Consider the following 20,344-nt stretch of genomic DNA (forward strand, 5'->3'; position numbering starts at 1 on the left):
GGCTGTGGCAGCTCCGAATAAGGGTGCTCAACCTGGCTAGGAAGTCAGGGGAAGGCTACTTGGAGGAGGTGATACCCAGGCCAAGTTCTGAAATACAAATGGTGCTAGGTGAAGGAAAAAAGTCAAATTTATCATGACTTTTCAAAGTATGAATCGACACCTGCCATCGGTAGTGTACACTTAGCTCTGAGGTGTTAGCTTTAATGGCATGCCAAGCATTGATCAGATGAGAAGGCATTTAGAAGGTAAAAATCCAAAATGGTATTAACAAGAAGTAACACTTTCTGTGGACGTAATATGATACCAGCCTTGCTCGGCTCAGCGTTCAGGGCCCCGCGGGTCCTGGGCTCCCTGGTGGAGCGTGGCAGCCTTTGGTGTCTGGTCACACCCCGGCCACTGTCTCCCCACCCCCCAGGAGCGGGAGCAGATGCAGCGCTACAACCAGCGCATGCTGGAGCAGCTGAAGGTACGGCAGCAGCAGGAGAAGGCGCGGCTGCCCAAGATCCAGAGGAGCGAGGGCAAGACGCGCATGGCCATGTACAAGAAGAGCCTCCATATCAACGGCGCCGGCAGCGCCTCCGAGCAGCGCGAGAAGGTCAAGCAGGTGCGGGCTCAGCGCGCGTGCTGCGGGGGTCGGACTTGAAGTTTAGGTGCTTGGGGAGTACACGCTCTGAGCTGCAGCACGGGGTCATGGAAGGAGGCTGCCAGTCACAGCCTGGCAGGCTGCACGAACGCCCCTCTGGTGGACGGAGGAGGAAGCTTGGTGTTGTCTTCTCATGCAGCTTGCCTTTCATGCTCTGGCGCTCCTATCCTGTGGCCTCCTCTGCTGGTAGACCCCTTCCTCTCACCCACCAGGACCTCCCTTGCATGTCACCCTGCGTCTTGGGGATGCGGCATTGGTGGCCCTGGGCTCCTGTGCGGTGACATGCGTTGCCTTAGCACATGGCACAGCACAGTGCTGGGTGCTCACCAGCCTGGCTCTCTGCTCAGGAAGCGGGCACAGCCTGAATGATGTGGGGCATGAGGGCTGTGCACAGACCGGCGCCTCTGACGGGGCTTTCTGGAACGGGATGGGAATAGGCCCTGCAGCCACCAGCCAGGCCTGTGGCCCTCTGAGGCCTCCACCCTCTCTCTGTTCCAGTTCTCCCAGCAAGAGGAAAAGAGGCAGAAGTCGGAACGGCTACAGCAACAGCAGAAACACGAGAACCAGATGCGGGACATGGCGGCGCAGTGTGAGAGCAACATGAGCGAGCTGCAGCAGCTGCAGGTACGGCCCTCCAGCCCCCTCGATCGCCTCTGGTCCTTGGACCAGAGACTCTACAAGTAAGAAGGACTCTGGTCCCACAAGCCCAGGCTAAAACGGTCCCAATCCCCCAAGTCATAGTTCCTGCATCCATAAAATGGGGATGGGGCGGGGCGAGAATCCCTGTTTGGAAGGATGGGAGGCGGCTTTGTAAATGAGACGACTGAGCTGAAAGGGCCTGGCCGAGGCATGCTGCTGGGTTTCTTGTTCATCACTGTGTCCTGGGACGAGGCGTCCCAATCACCCAAACCAGACATCACAAGTAAGGTGAGTGGCAAACCACTGTGTCTCGTGAACACAGGCACACAAATCCTCAACAACACATGAGCAAACTGACTTCAGCGATGTCTGGAAAACATCACACACCATGACCAACCAGGCTTTATCCCAGGCTGGCTTAACATGCAACATTCAAAAATCAGTGTAATTCACAACATCAACAGGCTAAAGAAGAATCACATGATCACAGCAACAGATGCAGAAAAAGCATTTGGCAAAACCCAGCCCTCGTTCATGGCAACCCTCTCAAAGTAGGAATAGAGGGGGAACTTCCTTAACTTGAGAAAATGTACAGCTCACATCATCCTTAACGGTGAGACGCTCAGAGCTTTCCCACTGAGATCAGGGAAGGGCATCTTTGGGACCCCTTTCCCTAGGGAGAGCCTACCAGGAGCTGGTACTTGGGAGCCTCCTTGTGGTGGAGCAAGGCATTGTCATACCTGAGGGACAGGCACACTCAAACCCCTGTGACTTCAGGAAACTGCTATGGCTATTGCACCCATTTGGCAATTTCTGGAGAGGCAAGGAGGTGTGGAAGAAGCGTGACAGGACTTGAAGCCTGTCAGGTAGGGCCTCTGTCATTTGTCACCGTACCTTTTAGCCAACGGCCTCCCGGGCTTACCGGGAGGACTGGCTGAGAACCCCCGTGAAGAGCCAGGGGCCCAGCTTCTGGCAGGCTGAAAGCTGTCCATGCTGCAGTAGTATTTCTGACTAAACTGATTGCTAAACTCTCAGGAGCCTCGAGCTTGAAACCCAAAATGAAAATTCCCCAAGGGCTTCCACTCTTCCAACCCCAAAGGGTTGAGATATCTGGATGGAGACCCTTTCCTCTTGTTTTATAAATGCCTTATAAACCGTAAGATTAACTCTCTGTGAGGAATCAACAGGGACATTTCTGCCTGTGAGAAATTCCAGGCGGATTTTGTGAGGCAGATAACTTACCTCAGAGAGAGAATAAGAAGGTTGGGAGTGTCTGTCAGGTCTGTGTCCTCATCTTTACACAGATCTCTCCTGAGGAAATGACATATAATACAGAAAATTACATATATAACTTATATAAATATTTGCACATACAGATTATCCTAGTTCTGGCTGCCATAACAAAATACCAGTCTGGTGGCTTCAGCAACAGTTTAGTTTCTCATAATTTTGGAGTGTGGAAATCTAAAACCAGTGTGGCTGGGTTCTGGCAAAGCCTCTCTTCCTGGCTAGCAGATGGCTGCCTTCTCACTGTGTCCTTACATCGCAGAGAGAAAGAAAACAACCTTTCCGCTGTCTCTTCTAAGGACACTAATCCCATCATGAGTACCCCACTCCAGGATCTGATCTAAATTTAATTATCCCCGGGCACGTGGGTGGCTCAGTGGGTTGAACATCTGACTTCACCTCAGGTCGTGATCTCACAATTTGTGAGTTCGAGCCCCATGTTGGGCTCAGTGCTGGTAGCACAGAACCGTCCTCAGATCCTCTACCCCCTTCTCTGTCTGCCCCATTCATGCAATCTCTCTCTCTTGAAAATGAATAAACACTAAAAAAAAAACAAACAAACTTAATTATCTCCTAAATGTCCCACTTCCAAATACCATTATATTGGGGGTTAGGGCTTCATCATATGAATCATGGGGGGACAAATTCAGTCCATAGCACAGATGATTAACACAATGCTATTTAAAAATACTGAAAATTAACAGCAAGCTAGGTGACCAAAATACAGGAGTATTTAAGTAAATCTGATGAATCTATACTGTGGGATATTCTGTAGGCATTAACATTTTCATTAAAAACAATGAAAAATGTTAATTCTTTAGAAGTTTATTGATGTTTACATTATGTTAAGGGTGGTGGGAAAGCAGTTTTCAGAATTGTATGTGGAGGGTGAGCTAAACAACATTCAGGACAGAGCCTGACAGGAAATAGATCAAATTTTTGCAGTGGTTGTCTCTAGTGGTGGAATTAGGACACATTTTTATTTATTATTAATAGGTTTACTGTTTTGTTAAAATGACATATACGTTCATGTCGAAAAATTCAAACAATGCAAAACAGCACAAAGAAGAACGTTGCAAATTACTGCAGATTCCACTACACAATAAGAACTATTAACATGCATATTCTGAAATATTCCTCTAGGCATCTCTTGGCATGTATATATTTATGTACGTAGAGTTTCATATAAACTATAATCAAGGAGAAGAAATAATACTGCTGGTGTCATCACGGCTGTTGCATGAGGTATGTGTCAGCCCTCTGCACCTCTGCCTTCTAAGTTTTCTTACCTGTTCTACCTGGAATTTGTTCCAGAATGAAAAGTGTCACCTCCTGGTAGAACATGAAACCCAGAAGCTGAAGGCCTTAGATGAGAGCCATAATCAGAACCTGAAGGAATGGCGGGACAAGCTTCGGCCACGCAAAAAGGTAACCATATCTGGGCTTGTGGGCTCAATAGTAGGTGCTTCTCCATGCTGAGTCACAGGTGTCTGCCTAGGATGTGACTATAGATAAGATAGATTTACTTTAGGAAATTGGTTCATACGCTTGTGGAGGGCTAGTAAGTCTGAAGTCTACAGGGCCGGTTGTAGGCTGGAGATCCCCGGAAGAGTTGCTATTGCAGTTTCAAGGACATCCACGTTAGGGAGGGTCATCTGCTTTATTCAAAGTCTACTGAGTTAAATATTAATCACATCTAAAAATTCCTTCACAGTGACATCTTGATGGGTGTTTGACCAAACCAGGGACCATGCCTTGCCAGGTTGACACATAAATTAACCATCACTAGGCCTCAGTGTGGTCATTTGTAGACCAGAGATGTGACTGCTGTAGAGTGTTATGCAGAAATGTCATCAGCCCATAGTACAGACCAAGGACATACTCCTTTCCTTCCACTCCCAAGCTGAGAAGAGAGCTGCCTTAATTGCCCCTGATCACATGTCTTGGAGCCCTGAGGTTTGTTCTGCCATCATACGTCAGCTCTGCGTGCTTTAACTGTGGTCTGGACAGGAGGCGGCAGCCCACACCAGCTGAGTGATGGCCTTGGAAGTCCTTGAACTGAGACTTCCCTAAGCTGTGCTAATGGAGTTTTATGGCTGGCAGCTGGCCAGGGTCCTAGACCTTCCTGTCAGCAGGTCCATGTGCAGATACTTGACACTCAAGTCAATAATGCTCCTGGTGACACAGATGGACTCTGGTATCGGGAAATAAACATTCACCTGGTTCTCTTACCTGGGTGTTCTAGACCCTTGGCACGTCCTGAGAGAGAGTTTGAAGATGAATGATCACGCTGCCTCTAGCAACTGCCTCCTATTTCAGGAGCGTCTAGGTTTAAGGGAAGTACCGTGGTATACGTCTGGGGAGCTGGCATTGGATTTTGCCGTGGGCAGTTCTTTGTAGAACTGTCTATCATTAGCTACCTGGATTACTTACTGTTGGAACATTTAACCAGAGGTGAAAATGTTCTTTTACACTCTTGTGTTACAGTCAGCAATCTTGAGCTACAGGGGAAGGGAGAATAAAGTGTTGGTTGGGTCACAGTTAACACAGAATGTGGCCTCAGACAAGTCCTCCCTTCTCAACCTTGCTTTTTAGAACTGTAAAATGTAGATAACATTTCTTCCCTTAAAGCATGTGTTAGTAAGCCAGATTTGGCCCATGGACCATAGTTTACTATCTGTATTTGTAAATAAAGTTTTATTGGAACACAGCCATGCTCATTTACACATTGTCATTGGCTGATTTTGAACTACAGCGGCAGTTGAGAAGTTGTGACAGACTCACAGCCTACAAAACTGAAAATATTTAGAATCTGGCCGTTTACAGAAGAAAGATTATAGACTCCTGCCTTAGGTTATATAGATGAATATATAGAAGAGAGTAGTGCTTAAGAGCACAGGCTTTGGATGAAGTTCTGGCTCCCCTATTACTAGCTAGGAAATGCTGGGCAAGTTACTAAACCTCTCTGTTCAAAAAGTGGTATCCATTTGGCTGACTTCAGCTCAGGTCATGATCTCATGGTTTGTGAGACTGACATCAATATGGAGCCTGCTGGAGATTCTGTCTCTCTCCCCTACTTGTTTTCTTTCTCTCTCTCTCTCAAAAATAAGCTTAAAAAGTCAGAAATGAAAAAGAACAATCCAGCACCCCAGAAATATAAACACTATATGCCAACTAATTAGACAACCTAGATAAAGTCCAAAACACTATATGCCAACTAATTAGACAACCTAGAAAAAAATGGATAAATTCCTAGAAACAATCTTCTAAAACTGAATCAGGAAGAAATAGAAAATCTGAATAGATCAATTACTAGTAACAGAACTGGTAATCAAAAAACTACCAATAAAAAAAAGCCTAGGACCAGATGGATTCACAGGTGAATTCTACCAAACATTTTAAGATGAGTTAATATCTATTTTTCTCAATCTGTTCCAAAAAAATAGAAGGGAGAAGGAAAGCTTCCAAGTACATTCTGGGAAGCCAGAATTAACCCTGAAACTAAAACCAAAGACAATACAAAAAAAGAAATCTGCAGGCCAATATCCTGATGAACATAGATGACAAAATTCTGAACAGAATATTAGCAGACCACATTCAACAATATATTAAAAGGATCATTCACCAAGTGAGATTTTTCCCTGGAGATTCACGGATGGTTCACTAGTCGCAAATCAATTAACATGATTTATCAACCAAATGAAGGATAAAAATCATGATTATCTCAGCAGATGGAGAAAAAGCATTTGGCAAAATTCAACATCTGTTCATGATAAAAACTCTCAACAAAGTAGCTTTAGAGGGAACATACCTCAACATAATAAAGGCCATATGTGAACAGTCCACATCTAACATACTTACTGGTGAAAAACAGAACTTTCCCTCTAGATCAGGAGTAAGACCAGGATGCCTACTCTCACCACTTTTACTGAACATAGTAGTAAGAATCTTAGCCACAGCAACTGGATAAGAAAAAGGAAGAAAAGCATCTAAATTGGTAAGAAAGTAGTAAACTGTCACTATCTGCAGATGACTATACATAGAAAACCCTAAAGGGGCGCCTGGTTGACTCAGTTGGTTAAGAGTAAACATAAAAAAAGAAAAGAAAACCCTAAATACTCCACCACAAAACTATTAGAAGTACTAAATGAATTCAGTAAAGTTGCAGGATGTAAAATTAATACAGAAACTGATGGTATTTCTATATACTAATAACAAAGTAGCATAAACGTAAATTAAGAAAACAATCTCCTCTACAGTTGCACCAAAAAGAGTAAAATACTTCGGAATCAACTTAACCAAACTATAAGACACTGATGAAAGAAACTGAAGATGATGAAAACACATGGAAGGATATTTCTTGCTATGGAGTGGAAGAATTAAAACTGTTGAAATGTCCATATTGCTCAAAGCGAAAATCCCTAAAAATACCAATAGCATTTTTCACAGACCTAAAATAATAATAAAATTTATATGGAACCACAAAAGACCCCAAATAGCTAAAGCAGTCTTAACAAAGAACAAAGCTGGAGGTCTCAGAATCTCAGGTTTCAAGATATCCCATGAGGCTGGAATAAAGAAAACAGTATGGTACTGGCACAAAAACAGACCCATAGATCAGTGCAACGTAATAGAACCCAGAAATAATCACATACTCGTAGGGTCAATTAATCTATGACAAAGGAGGCAAGACTATACAATGGGGCGAAGATGGTCTCTCAAATAAATGGTACAGAGAAAAATGGACAGCTACATGCAAAAGAATAAAACTACCACTTTCTTATGCTATACATGAAAGTAAACTCAAAATGTATTAAAGACCTAAATATGAGACCTGAAGCCATAAAAATGGTAGAAAAGAACACAGGCAGTAGTTTCTCTGACATCAGGCATAGTAACATTTTTGTAGCTATGTCTTCTAAGGCACGGGAAACAAAAGCAAAAATGAACTATTGAGGCTACACTACACTCAAAAAAGTTTTTTGCATAGCGAAGGAAACCATCAACAAGATGAAAAAGCAACCTACTGAATGGGGAAAAAAATGTTTGCAAATGATATCTCCGATAGGGGGTTGATATCCAAAATACATAAAGAACCTAACACCCAAACCCCCCAGGCAATCTGATTAAAAATGGACAGAGGGCCTGAAAAGATTTTCCCAAAGACCTACATTTGACCAACCAATACATGAAGAGATGCTCAACATCACTCATCCTCAGGGAAATGCAAACCAAAACCATAGCTATCACCTTATACCTTTCAGAATGGCTAGAAATAACAAGTGTTGGCAAGGATGCAGAGGAAAAGGAACTTTCGTGCACTGTTGTGGGAATGTAAATTGGTGCAGCCACTATGGGAAACAGTATGGAGATGCCTCAAAATTTAAAAACAGAAATACCATATGATCCAGTAGTTCTACCACTGGATATTTAGAAAATAAAACAAAAACATTAATTTGAAAAGCTATGTAACTCCTGTTTACTGCATCATATATGATGGCCAAGACAGGGAAGTAACCCAAATGTCCATCACCAGATGAAGGCATATATAACGCATACACACAATGGAATATTAGTCATAAAAAAGAAGATTTTGCCATTTTGGACAACATGGATGGATCTAGAGGGTAATATGCTAAGCGAAATAAGCCAGACACAGAAAGATAAATGCCATATGCTTCATTTATACATGGTATCTAAACAAAACAGAACAAATGAAAAGCAGGAACAAACCCATAAATACTGAGAACTGATGGTTGCCAGAGAGGAGAGGGGTGAGTAGTGGGCAAAAGTGGGTGAAGGGCAGTGGGAGATACACACTTCCGGGTGTAGCATGAATCAGTCCCAGGGATAAAAATTACAGCACTGGGAGTGCAGTCAACGGTAACAGCATTATATGGTGACAGGCAGCGGCTATACTTGTGAGCATAGCATCGTGCGTAGACTTGTCAAATAGCTGTGTTGCACACCTCACACTCATGTAACATTGTGTGTCAACTATTTCAATAAAAATGATAAAAATGCATTTTAGGAGGAAATAAGATGGTGAACTGTTGTATATTCTGACTACTCCCCCGACTCCCTTTCTCCTTCAGGCCTCATTCCATGAGATGCAGTGATCATGAAATTAGGCCAATTAATAACCCTACAGTGGCCTCAGAGTGATCAAGTGAAAGGAAGGGCTGCATGTCTCTCACTTTAAATCAAAAGCCAGACATGATTAAGCTTTGTGAGGAAGGCACATTGAGACTTGAGATAATGTCCTTTTGCAGCGGACAGTTACAGTCAAGGTGTGAATGCAAAGGAGAATTTTTGAATTAAAAGTGCTACTTCAATGAATACATGAATGAGAAAGCTAAGCAGCCTTACTGCTGAAAGGGAGAACATTTTTATGATCTAGGTAGAAGATCAAACCAGCCACAAAATCCCTTAAGCCTAGGCCTAACCTAGAGACGGGCCCTACCCTGGCTTCAGTGCTATGAAGGCTGAGAGGTGAGGGCGCTGCAGGATGGAAGCCTGAGGCGAGGAGAGGCTGTTTGTGAGGTTTAAGGAAAGAGGCCGCCGCCCGGACGTGAAGCGGCTAGTGCTGATGTAGAAGCTGGAGCATCACTACAGCTACACTGCACAACAGACTTTCAATGTAGATGAAGCAGCCTTACGTTAGAAGACGACTTCTAGCTGGAGGAGAGAGTCAGTGCCTGGCTTCAGAGCTTCAAAGCACAGGCGACTCTCTGTCAGGGGCTAGTGCACCTGGTGACTTTAAGTTGAAGCCATTGTTCCTTTACCATTCTGAAAATCATAGGGCCTTTTAGAATCATGCTGAGTCTCTCCTGCCTGTGGTGGATAAATGGAACAGCAAAGCCTCGATGATAGCACATCTGTTCACAACACGGTTTACTGAGGACTTCAAGCCCACTGTTGAGACCTGCTGCTCACTGACAAGGTGCCTGGTCACCCGGCGGCTCTGATGGAGATGTACAACGAGATTAAGTGATCTTTTTTTTTTAAAGATCACTCTTGTTTTCATGCTTAGTAACACAATATCCATTCTGCAGCTCATGGGTCAAGGAGTAATTTTGGCTTTCAAGTGTCATTATTTAAGAAATACAATTCTGTGAGGCTATAGCTGCCATAGATTGTGGTTCCTCTCATGGATCTGGGCAAAGTTAGCTAAAAACCTTCTGGAAAGGACTCACCATTCTAGGATGTCCTTAAAGTACACTGGTGATTCATGGAAGACGTCAGAATATGAACATGAACAGGACACTGGAAGACGTGGATGACTTTGAGGGGTCAGGACTTCAGTGGAGGAAGTAACTGCAATGAGGAAATAGCAAGAGACCTGGAATGAGAAGTGGAGCCTGAAGATGTGACTGAATTGCTACAAGCTCAGGACAAACCTGGACTAGATGAGGTTTGCTTCTTATGGATGAGCAGAAAAAATGGTTTCTTGGGGTGGCATCTGCTCCTGGTGACGACTGGTAAAATGACATGAATGGAACATGAATGGATTTAGGATCTCTCCTGAAGTGAGTGGAGAAGGCAGCGGCAGGGTTGGAGAGGACTGACTCCAGTTGTGGAAGAAGTTCTACTGGGGGTAAAATGCCATCAAACAGCCTCACCGGCTACAGACAAATCATAAGAGGAAGAGTCCATCAATGTGGCAAACTCCATCGTTGTCTTACTTGAAGGAAGTGACTTGTATGTGAACTATACCTCGGTAGTAAAAATTAATAACTACAATTACCCTGGTGAGCACAGCATACTGTACAGGGCTGTCGAGTCACTATGTTGCATACCCAAATCTAACATAACACTGTATGTCGATTATATGTTACTAACAATAAAAAAGTTGCCACAGCCACACCAACTATCAACAGTCACTTGTTCAGTCAATAGCCATCAATACTGAGGCAAGACACTCCACAAGCTAAAAACATGAATTGCTGAAAGTTCAGATGACGTTTAGCACTTTTTAGCAAGAAAGTATAGGTTAATTATGTATATACATTGTTTTAGACCCTGCTATTGCACACTTAGACCACTTTTTTTTATAAACATAACTTTCATATGCATTAGGAAATCAGAAAATCCATTTGACTTTATTATGATACTTACTTTATTGCAGTAGTCTGGTACCAAACCCTCAGTATCTCCAAGGGAATGCCTGTGTAAGGAAATTTTTCATAAGAATCTGAGTTTCTAGTTTCTTTTGAGAATCCAGGAGCCTTGGCCACACTGGGCTCATCCTACCGCATGACAGACCCCAGCTCCCGCCGAGAAGAAACCGCCCTCGTCAGACACGGCGCGGGCTCTTCAGCTCGCTGCCGTCCTCCCCACCCTAACGCCTCACGCCCGGCTCTCTTTACTCAGCTCCCCTGGCTGGCTCCCGAAGGCGCTGGAGTTTGTAGCTTGTTACAAAAGTTTAAATAGTACCACTTTATCTTGCTTATATATAATGTTTGCTTACCACAAACACTTTAATACTAATAAATCCAGGGGTGCCTGAGTGGCTCAGTTAGGCGTCTGACTTCATTTCAGGTCATGATCTCATGGCTTATGAGTTTGAGCCCCCTATCAGGCTCTCTGCTGTCAGTGCAGAGCCTGCTTCAGATCTTTTGCCCTGCCTCGTCACCCCCTGCTGGTTCTGTCTCTCTCAAAATAAATAAAAATTAAAAACTTAAAAATATATATTAAAAAATACTAATCTGGCAAAGGAGAACTTGAGCCACTAGACACTCTGCTCTGCGTTACTAAATGGGCTTTTACAACACAGAGAACCCTTCGTACTGCAGATTTTCAAAATCAGTCTCAGGATGGTGGGAAGGCAAATTATTTTAAAAGACAACTCCCTGGGTGATTTCTGTGGGGCAGTGCCCTCATTAGGAACACTATGTACTTGGACCTTTCTCCCCCTCCCTCTGCCTCCCCCCAATCACCCACTGTTAAATCTGTCCATTTTTTACCTTGGGTCTTTCGCCATTCATTTGATTGTTTTCCTGCCAGGAAACTGGCATCTGCCCTCCTCCCCTTCATCGAGATGGCATTTCACCAAACTGTGGCCCTTGATCCACATCAAACGCCTGCATGATTGTGGCAGAAGGAAACTAGAGGTGGTACCTGTCTTCTGAGTGATGCACTCTGGGAAAGGAAAGATGGAAGACCGAGTTAACCATGTAGCAAAGGCCTGGAATGGAAATTTCCAGAGAAGGCCCCTTTGGTGGGGGTCCTGTGTTTGGGAGACCTGTGCCAGTGGGATCTGACTGAGCCCTCTCTCTGTCCTAGGCTCTGGAAGAAGATCTGAACCAGAAGAAGCGAGAGCAGGAGATGTTCTTCAAAATGAATGAGGAGACAGAATGCCTGAACCCTACCACCCCAAACAAGGCCACCAAGTTCTTCCCCTACAGTTCTGGGGATGCTTCTTAACAACCGCCTGGGGCTGTGGCTGGCAGGTTGGCGGCCTCCGAGGCCCTCCCGTTCTCTGTGAACAAGTAACTCAGGACCCCCCTTCCTTCTTGCTTCCAGGCCAACTCGAATCTAGCCCCTTGCCTTGTGCTACCCCAGCTGTGCCCAACAGACCCACCCCAGTGTTCCTTAATTCTCACTCACTCATGGAGGGTGAGGTTTTATTATGTGTTGCCTGATCCTCATGTATATTCCCTTCGAGCCCCAACATCCCGGCAAGGTGTCAGTGATTTGGGCTGCTAGTGGGGTCACGGTCCGGGAGGAATAGTGTTCTGCAGCCTTGAGACCCTCCTGTTTGCCAAAAAGCCAGTCTTGCTACCTGTGGGCACAAAGCACTGCCACTGGTCACCCTGAGTTTGTCCATATCGTGATTCTTGGTGCAGTGTCAGACAAGAACCATGGCTCTTAACAGCCATTTCAGTTCCAGGTGAGGCTCGTCCTACAGCCAGCTGCTCAGGGGGTGCCCTCATTCTCCCAGTAGTCCCAGTTTGCTTTCCTCTTGAGACAGGGCTGTGTCTACAGTAGTGGGATGGAGGAGAGCCTGAATCATTCATTCTGCTGGCCTTGGGTGTTTTCTGCCATCCTGTGGCCCTCTGCCTGCACACACACATGCACGGGGCTTGGCCCCCTGGCATTACCAGGCTTGCCTGTGCCCTGGGCCTCTTGTGCCAGGGGGGTTGAAACATATTCACTGCCTGAGCATGTGCCACTGAGCATGTTGGGGTGAAGTCATTGGTTTGAAGAGTGCTAGGTACTGGCACAAGATGGGAGAGGCTGAACTGCCGGTCTGTGATTCCCTTCGGCCCCTACACCAGCTCCTATGTTCAGGGATAAATTCTTCACCACACAAGACTTTCACAACCGAGGCTGGTCCCGTCTCACCCCTGCTCATCCTGTCTACAGGTAATACGGGGAGGCCATTTCCCTCTGCCTTTCCTGGCAGGAGTCTGGCCCCACCCTTGAGACAGAGACTGGTAGTCACTGGGATTTCTGTTCAGGAAGAAAAAGCATCAGCGAGAAATGTAATGCTTCCTGCCCCCAGCAACAGAGTAGATGCAAAGCTACTTTTTCTCAGATGGAACCTGGGGCCTTCGGGTTATTCCGCTGGCCTCCCACAGATTCTGGTCCCACAGGCTGGAGGATGTAGATAACCCAAATAAGAGTGATGCTCAAACAGGCATTCAGTGTATCTGCAAAGAAAGCTTTTTTCATTTTGATTTCAAACTTGAAACAAATATAAATGAATGGCTTCTATAGGAAGATAACCTGCTTTAAACAAAACTGAAGGTGATTGTTGAGGAATCATATGGATGACGTATTAAGTCTGGGCACTGTTCGTCGTGGTGGAGTGGCTGACATCCCAGGGGGACTTTTTCCTTCTTCACTCCTACACGTTAAGGTTTGATGCTTTGTCCTAAAGCAATTCTCTGCAAGTTTTCTTGGCACTGGTTGGAACTGGATGTTGGGGAGCGAGGGTAGCCATTCGGTAAGAAGGACTTAGGGTTCCCAAGGCATACACATGCAGTGAGGTGCTCTGCGGGCTGTGGGAAGGCAGCGATCCTCTTAAGATGGAGAACATGCAGCTTGCCTGCGTCAGCATTTGACCCAGGTGCAACAAACAGTTTTCTGGTCTCATACAAGTGAGACCAGTGAAACAATTGTCCCCTTTTATTCTTTTTGGTGCACAGGTGCTGGGAAAATGTGACCGAGCAGCAGTGTAATTACAGAACCCTGACCGAGTTCCACCAGACAAGGCCAGCACTGGCAAATGGTCAAGCAGGGCTGATTTGGGTTTCGTTTACACTGTTGCCTGGGGTGTGAGAAGGAGTAGTTAGGTGAAATGAAGGTTTCGCGGTTCATACGGAAGTCTTTGATCATTCTCCTATTTGGCTTTTCATGCACATTTGAATCTTGTTCAAGAGTTGCTGCTTTCCTGTTCAGTGCCGCCCAAGTCCTGATAAGCCCCCCTCTCCTTTCCGGATGGGGGCCGGTGGGTCGTCCAGCCTCATGATTGAGCCAACAGGCATGCCCATCGGTGGGAAGGCCCACGCAGTATTCTCATGCCCTGTGCTAACGTTTCCTCTGTAAGGGACAGATGGAACAGTTTCTTGTTTTCAGTCCATTTTTGGCAGAGTAAATATAACTAACTTATATTTTCCCTTTATAAAGGATAGAAGTTATTTTTATGTAGTTTCAAAACTTTTGTAAAATGTTCTCTGCAAAGTTTAACTGCAAGAATGTAAATATGCTTCTAATAAAATAGCAAAAGGGGAGAAACTCTATTTGAATTTGTGGTGGTTCTCTTGGGTGGGGAGGAAACAGCAGGGCAGACTTAGCCCCATTTGCCAGGCAGGAAAGGGTTTATTATCTTCGTGAACTGGCGATTTCTGGGTCACACAGCCAGCCAGACCCTGGGGTGGGTGTCTGTTTTGAAAGGAGTTTTATATATATATATATATATATATATATGTGTGTGTGTGTGTGTGTGTGTGTGTGTTCTCTACACTTAACATTCTCATTTAACAATAAACAGTTGACCCCCAGGAGTTGTCACGTATTAACTTCTGAGTCCTTTTAACAACCTGTGAGGAAGACATTGTTATTCCCATTTTATAGATGAGCACATAGACATGAGGCAAGGGAAAGGTGAGGCCAAACTGCACCACACTGGCAAATGATGCCTATGAAATTCAAATGAGACTCCTAATGTGACCTTCTGTCTCCGCCACTCGCAGCTGCCCATCACACACTGAGAGTCACACAGACACTTAACCACTAGCTGCTGTATTTAAAAGCATTTTCCTGCCATGCTTCTAAAACCTCATTCAGGGGTTCTTAATCTGGGATCCAAAGACCTCCCCTATCACCAGCAAGGGGTCCGAGGGTAGAATTCAGGGTGTCTTTATTCCTGGATGGGAAAAGATTTGGTTTTTAGTTTGACTGAGCCTTAACTGAAATTCAGTATTTCTGTATGGATACAGGCAACCAGCTTTTTTCATATAAGTTAGTACCTGAGACCGTGTCAGCAATAGAATTCAGAGATATCATCTCCTGTTACTGCTGTGCAAACACCTCAAAATTTTGTTCATCACTTTGAAATAACAGGAGTTATTGGACTAATTGCCAGCTCTTGTTATTTAAGATTGAGACATCCAGGGGCGCACGGGTGGCTCATTTGGTTAAGTGTCCAACTCCTGATTTGGGCTCAGATCATGATCTCACAGTTTGGGAGACGGAGTCCCACATGGAGTCCTGCACTGATGGTGTAGAGTCTGCTTGGGATCCTCTCTCCCTCTGTTTCTCCCCTGCTCATGCACTCTCTCTCTCTTTCTCTCAAAATAAATAAACATTAAAAAAACTGAGATGTGCATACCACATTACATATATAGATCACACTATAAGCCAAATATATGTTTTCTTATATTTTGAAACCTATATTTCATTATGATAGGTTTCACTTGTAGTCTACGTGCTTTACATTGTACATCTGAAAGTATTTTTCATTCTTCGTGGAATGCCTTAAAGTTAAGTACCTCTCTGCTGTCTGCCACCCTGAGCAGTCACTGTCCTAGAAACCTACTGAGCAGCAGCTGGTGGTCCACTCTCAGTGAGCCTCATACGCCTGGGACTTGGTGTGTTGGGGCAAGGGGGGCGGTGGTGCAAGTGAACAGCACCTGGCATGCCTCCCACTAAGGGCCAGAAAATTGACTGGGGTTCCCAGCAGAAAGGATTCATGAGGCTGATGAAGAAGGTAATGCATCAAGGGATACATGGAACTTAAGAAATGAGATTGTTCCACATTAACTGAGCCCTTCTTATGCACTAAGTGCCTGAGGTGCTGAAATGAGTAAGGCATGGGCATGGTCTTCACAGTACTTGTCCTGGAGAGGCAGAGTGTCAGTTCAGGCTGACAGAGCCTCAGTAGAATGAGGGAAGAGCTCCCAGAGGTCGTGATGCAGAATCTGGGAAGACTAGCTACTATGTGCCAGAACACATCTGGGGACTGGGTTCTGAATGGCTGGTGAGCCATGAGGCTGGAGAGAACAGGGCCAGACCCATGTGCCTGGGCTCAGGCTGACCCTTACCATCCCAAGGGCAGTTAAGAAGTCTGGGAAAGGGTTTACTCAGGGGAAGGACAGTTGAAACCATGACTACAGCAACTCAGGAGACCAGCTGAGGACAGAGATAGCATTGATGCTGAATGGGGATGATGGCCTCAAAGGCTGGAGGCTTTAGGAAGGAAAAGACAGACTGTAGGCCCCACAAGGGAAGGGAGTAAAACTCTAGCTGATCCCTAAACACTTACACCCACCATGTTGCCACACTGAGATACTCAGCCTGGGCTCCTTGTGCCATAAAGGATCTGAAAAGGGAGCAGCAGTGGTCTGGGGGCTGGAGACTGGATGTGGATTAACCTACTGTGGTACCAGAGAGGTTCACTAGGTCTGACTAACCAGTGTTGCCAGTTAAAAACAAAGATCAGGAGAAAGTCCACTTCCAGCGATGGCAGACTAGGGAATTCAAACCAGTCCTCTAAAGCTCAGGACAATTAGGAAAGCTGGAAAAAATACTCAACCTGTCTACTTGAAGGCACAGGAGAACTACCAGACGGTGAAGGCTTACAAAGCCCGGACTGAAACAGGGACAGAAGGCCAGGGAGATGATTCTGGTATTTTACCCTGAGAACATTTGCTCATCCTAGAGAGGGTATAAAGGTGGACCTGACCAGAGTCCAGGATCTCTGCAAGGAGAGCTTGTTCATGTAGTCAGTGCACTAGTCACATCTGGTGCCCCAATTTTGGGGGGCTGCTACTCCCAAGATGCCTCTAGATTGCCTGGATCTGGGGACTGAAGCAGGTGGGGGGGGGGAATGTTCCAGGGTCCCACGGGACTGTTACAACTAGAGATAATTCATGCCAGGCTACCACCCCAGAACACTACTGCACAGACAGTAAACTAAAACACACCCCTACTCTTTCTGTGAAAGAGGTCTAAATGCTTGTCTGGAGCTTTGGCCTGAGGGCCACACTTCAGGTTTAGCACACAGCTAGAGGCCTGTGGAGGTGCCTGTGTAGGGTGGGGGACACCACCTTTGTGCTCTCCCTCTGCCTTGCTCCCACTATCCAGTATCTCCCAGAAATAAGCATCTACACTTGTCTGGAGCCCTGATTTTTGCCAATGTCTTCCATGGACACCTCCAGATCACCTTGTCTGGTGGCGAGCAGGGTTCATGCTTATGGTCTCACAGTACTGTATATATCTGCATACTCAAAAGCTGTTCCCTGAAGGTCTGGCTTCCAATCAGCCTAAATCTAGATGCTGAGATTCCCCACTTTAGGATGCACAGAGCTTGGCACACCCTCAACAATGAGAGCTTTATATTAAAAATAAAATAGGCTGCATGGAAAATCATAAAGGTTCAAGAGACTACCCAGAGCTAGACAAGGTTGAACAGTAACATCTCTTACACAAGGCCACTCGTTCAAGACTAGAAGAGGTGGTTGTTTCACTTAATACAGAGAAACAAACACAGAGTCAAGCAAAATCAGGAAATAGGGATATGTTCTAAACAAAAGAACATGATAAAACCTTAGAAAAAACCTTAATGAAATGTATAAGTAATTTACCTGGTAAAGAGTTCAAAGTAATGGTCATCAAGATGCTCACCCAATTTGGGAAAAGAATGATGCTCACCAGACTTGGGAGAAAAATGGATGAGCACAATGAGAACTTTAACAAATGAATAGAAAACATAAGAAAGTACCAAATAAGTCACAAAGCTGAAGAATAACTGAACTGAAAAATACACTAGAGGGGTTCAACAGCAGATTTGATGAAGCAGATCAGTGAACCAAGCATAGGGCAGTGGAACTCCCCAGTCAGAGCAGCAAAATGAAAACAATTTTAAAGAGTGAAGACAGCGTAAGGGACAATGTCAAGTAGACTAACATTTGCATTATAGAGGTCACAGAAAGAAAGGGGCAGAAATTTTACTTGAAGAAATTAAGGCTAAAAACTTCCCTAAGCTGAGGAAAGAAAGAAAAAAAAACACCCAGATTCAGGAAGCCCAGAGAATTCCAAAGAGAGAAACTCAAAAGGCTCCACATCAATACATATTATAATTAAAATGTCAAAAATTTAAGCAAGGACAGAAATCTTAAAAGCAGCAAGAAGAAAACCAACTTGTTATGTACAAAGGAGCCTCCATTAAACTATTAGTAGAAACACTGCAGGCCAAAGGGAGTAGCATGATACATTCAAAGTGCAGAAAGAAAAAAAAACCCTTCCAACTAAGAATTCTTTATCTGGCAGAGTTATCGTTCAGAATTGAAGGAGAGACAGAGTTTTCCAGGTGAGCAAGGCTAAAGGAATTCATTATCATTAACCTGACCTTAGAAGAAATGCTAAATATATTTTATAGGCTGAAAGGAAAGTATGTCAATTAGTAACAAGAAACCATATGAAAGAATAAATCTTACCAGGAAGGTAAATATACAATAAATCATTTATAAAGCTAGTATGAAGGTTAGAGAATAAGTAGTAAAATACTATAATAATTAGTCAAATAACTACAATAATTAGTCAAGTGACACACAAGATAAATGTAAAACTGTGACAACAAAAACACAGAACAGGCGTGGGGAGAGTAAAAACAGATAGCCTTAAAATGCATTCAAATTTAAGGTGTTATCAACTTAAAGTAGTGTTATGAATATAGGTTGTTATATGTAAGCCTCATGGTAACCACAAAACAAATACTTATAGTAGATACACAAAAGATCATGAGTAAGGAACCTGAGCATACCACTAAATAAAGTCATTAAGCCAGAATGGAAGAGAGCAAGAAGAAAGGAAGAGACAAACTATAAAACAACCAGAAAACAATGAACAAAATTAACAATAGGTACAAACCTATCAATAACTACTTTAAGTGTTAAAGGACTAAATTCTTCAATCAAAAGACAGAGAGTGGCTGAATGGATAAAAAAATAAAACCATCTACATGATGCCTACAAGAGACTCACCTCATATGTAAGGACACACACAGACTGAAAGCAAAGGGATGAAAAAAGATGTTCCACACAAATGGAAACCAAAATAAAATTGGGGTAGCTATAATTATATTTGAAAAATCCCACTTTAGAAAACAAAACAAGAAACAAGGGCACATTACATAATGATAAAGGACTCAATTCAACAAAAAGATATATCTTTTGTAAATATTTATGGACCCAACAAAGAAGCACCTAAACACATAAAGAAAATATTATCATGCTGAAAGGGAGAAACGGCAACACAATAATAGTAGGGAGTGTTAATATACCACTATCAATGGATAGATCATCTGGAGAGAAACTCAATAAGGAAACATCAGCCTTAAATAACATGTTAGACCATAAAGATTTAACAGATACACACAGAATATTCTATCCAAAAGCAACAGAATAACACGCACGGAATGCTCTCCAGAATAGATCATAGTTTAGTCCACAAAACAAGTCAATAAATTAAGGAGATTGAAATCACATCAAGCATCTTTTCCAACTGCAATGGTATGGAACTAGCAATCAATTACAAGAAGAAAACTGGAGGGGTGCCTGGGTGGTACAGTTGGTTAAGCACCTTACTTTGGCTCAGGACATGATCTCACAGTCCGTGACTTCGAGCTCCACATCAGGCTCTAGGCTAACAGCTAACTCAGAGCCTGGAAAACCCGCTTTGTATTCTGTGTCTTCCTCTCTCTCTCTGCCCCTCCCCTGCTTGGGCTCTCTCTCTCAAAATAATAAACATTAAAAAAAAAACAAGAAAACTGGAAAATTCACAACTATGTGGAGATTAAACCACATGCTATGGAACAACCAATAAGTCAAAGAAAAAAAATCAAGAGAAATAAGAAAATATGCTGAGACCAATTAAATATCCCCAAATTTATGGGATACAATAAAAGTAGTGCTAAGAGGGAAGTTCATACTGATAAAGGCCTATATCAAGAAACAATAAGTATTTCAAATAAATGACTGAACTTGACAGCTCAAGGAACTAGAAAAAGAATAAAATCCAAAGTTAGTAGAAGGTAGGATATAACAAAGATCAGAGTACAAATAAATGAAACAGAAACTAAAAAGATGCCTGGAAAGCTCAGTTGGTTGAACATTTGACTCTTGGTTTCCACCTAGGTGATGATCTAGCAGTTTTGTGGGTTTGAGCCTTGTGTCTGGCTCTGTGCCAACAGTGAGTAGCCTGCTTGGGATTCTCTCTCTCACCTCCTCACTCTGCCCCTCCCCTCCTCACACTGTCTCTCTCTCTCTC

General features: G+C 44.0%; 1 protein-coding gene and 1 long non-coding RNA gene across 11 annotated transcripts in view; one reads left to right on the plus strand and one right to left on the minus strand.

Moving 5' to 3' along the window:
* Positions 1-14,316, plus strand: part of STK10 (serine/threonine kinase 10) — a 119,005-nt gene extending 104,689 nt beyond the window's left edge. For 2 of the 3 annotated variants that reach the window (XM_029942860.1, XM_029942861.1), the window contains 4 exons: positions 416-604; positions 1,142-1,267; positions 3,884-3,997; positions 11,855-11,995. In XM_029942860.1, coding sequence (XP_029798720.1) covers positions 416-604; positions 1,142-1,267; positions 3,884-3,997; positions 11,855-11,995 — 570 coding nt within the window. Of the gene's footprint in view, positions 1-415; positions 605-1,141; positions 1,268-3,883; positions 3,998-11,854 lie in introns of all 3 variants that reach the window. The other variant, XM_029942859.1, reaches the window with a different exon arrangement.
* The window catches only part of LOC115294830, a 60,489-nt gene that overhangs the window by 3,599 nt on the left and 36,546 nt on the right, over positions 1-20,344 (minus strand). For 4 of the 8 annotated variants that reach the window (XR_003910173.1, XR_003910169.1, XR_003910172.1 and 1 more), the window contains exons 2-7: positions 11,536-11,710; positions 10,688-10,736; positions 9,970-10,194; positions 9,766-9,886; positions 3,859-4,074; positions 2,525-2,593 (exon numbers count right to left, since the gene is read on the minus strand). This is a non-coding gene — a long non-coding RNA (uncharacterized LOC115294830). Of the gene's footprint in view, positions 1-2,524; positions 2,594-3,858; positions 5,071-9,765; positions 9,887-9,969; positions 10,195-10,687; positions 10,737-11,535; positions 11,711-20,344 lie in introns of all 8 variants that reach the window. The other 4 variants (XR_003910168.1, XR_003910167.1, XR_003910171.1 and 1 more) reach the window with 4 other exon arrangements.

The sequence above is a fragment of the Suricata suricatta genome, chromosome 6 (genome assembly GCF_006229205.1).
Source record: "Suricata suricatta isolate VVHF042 chromosome 6, meerkat_22Aug2017_6uvM2_HiC, whole genome shotgun sequence".
Classification (NCBI taxonomy): domain Eukaryota; kingdom Metazoa; phylum Chordata; class Mammalia; order Carnivora; family Herpestidae; genus Suricata; species Suricata suricatta.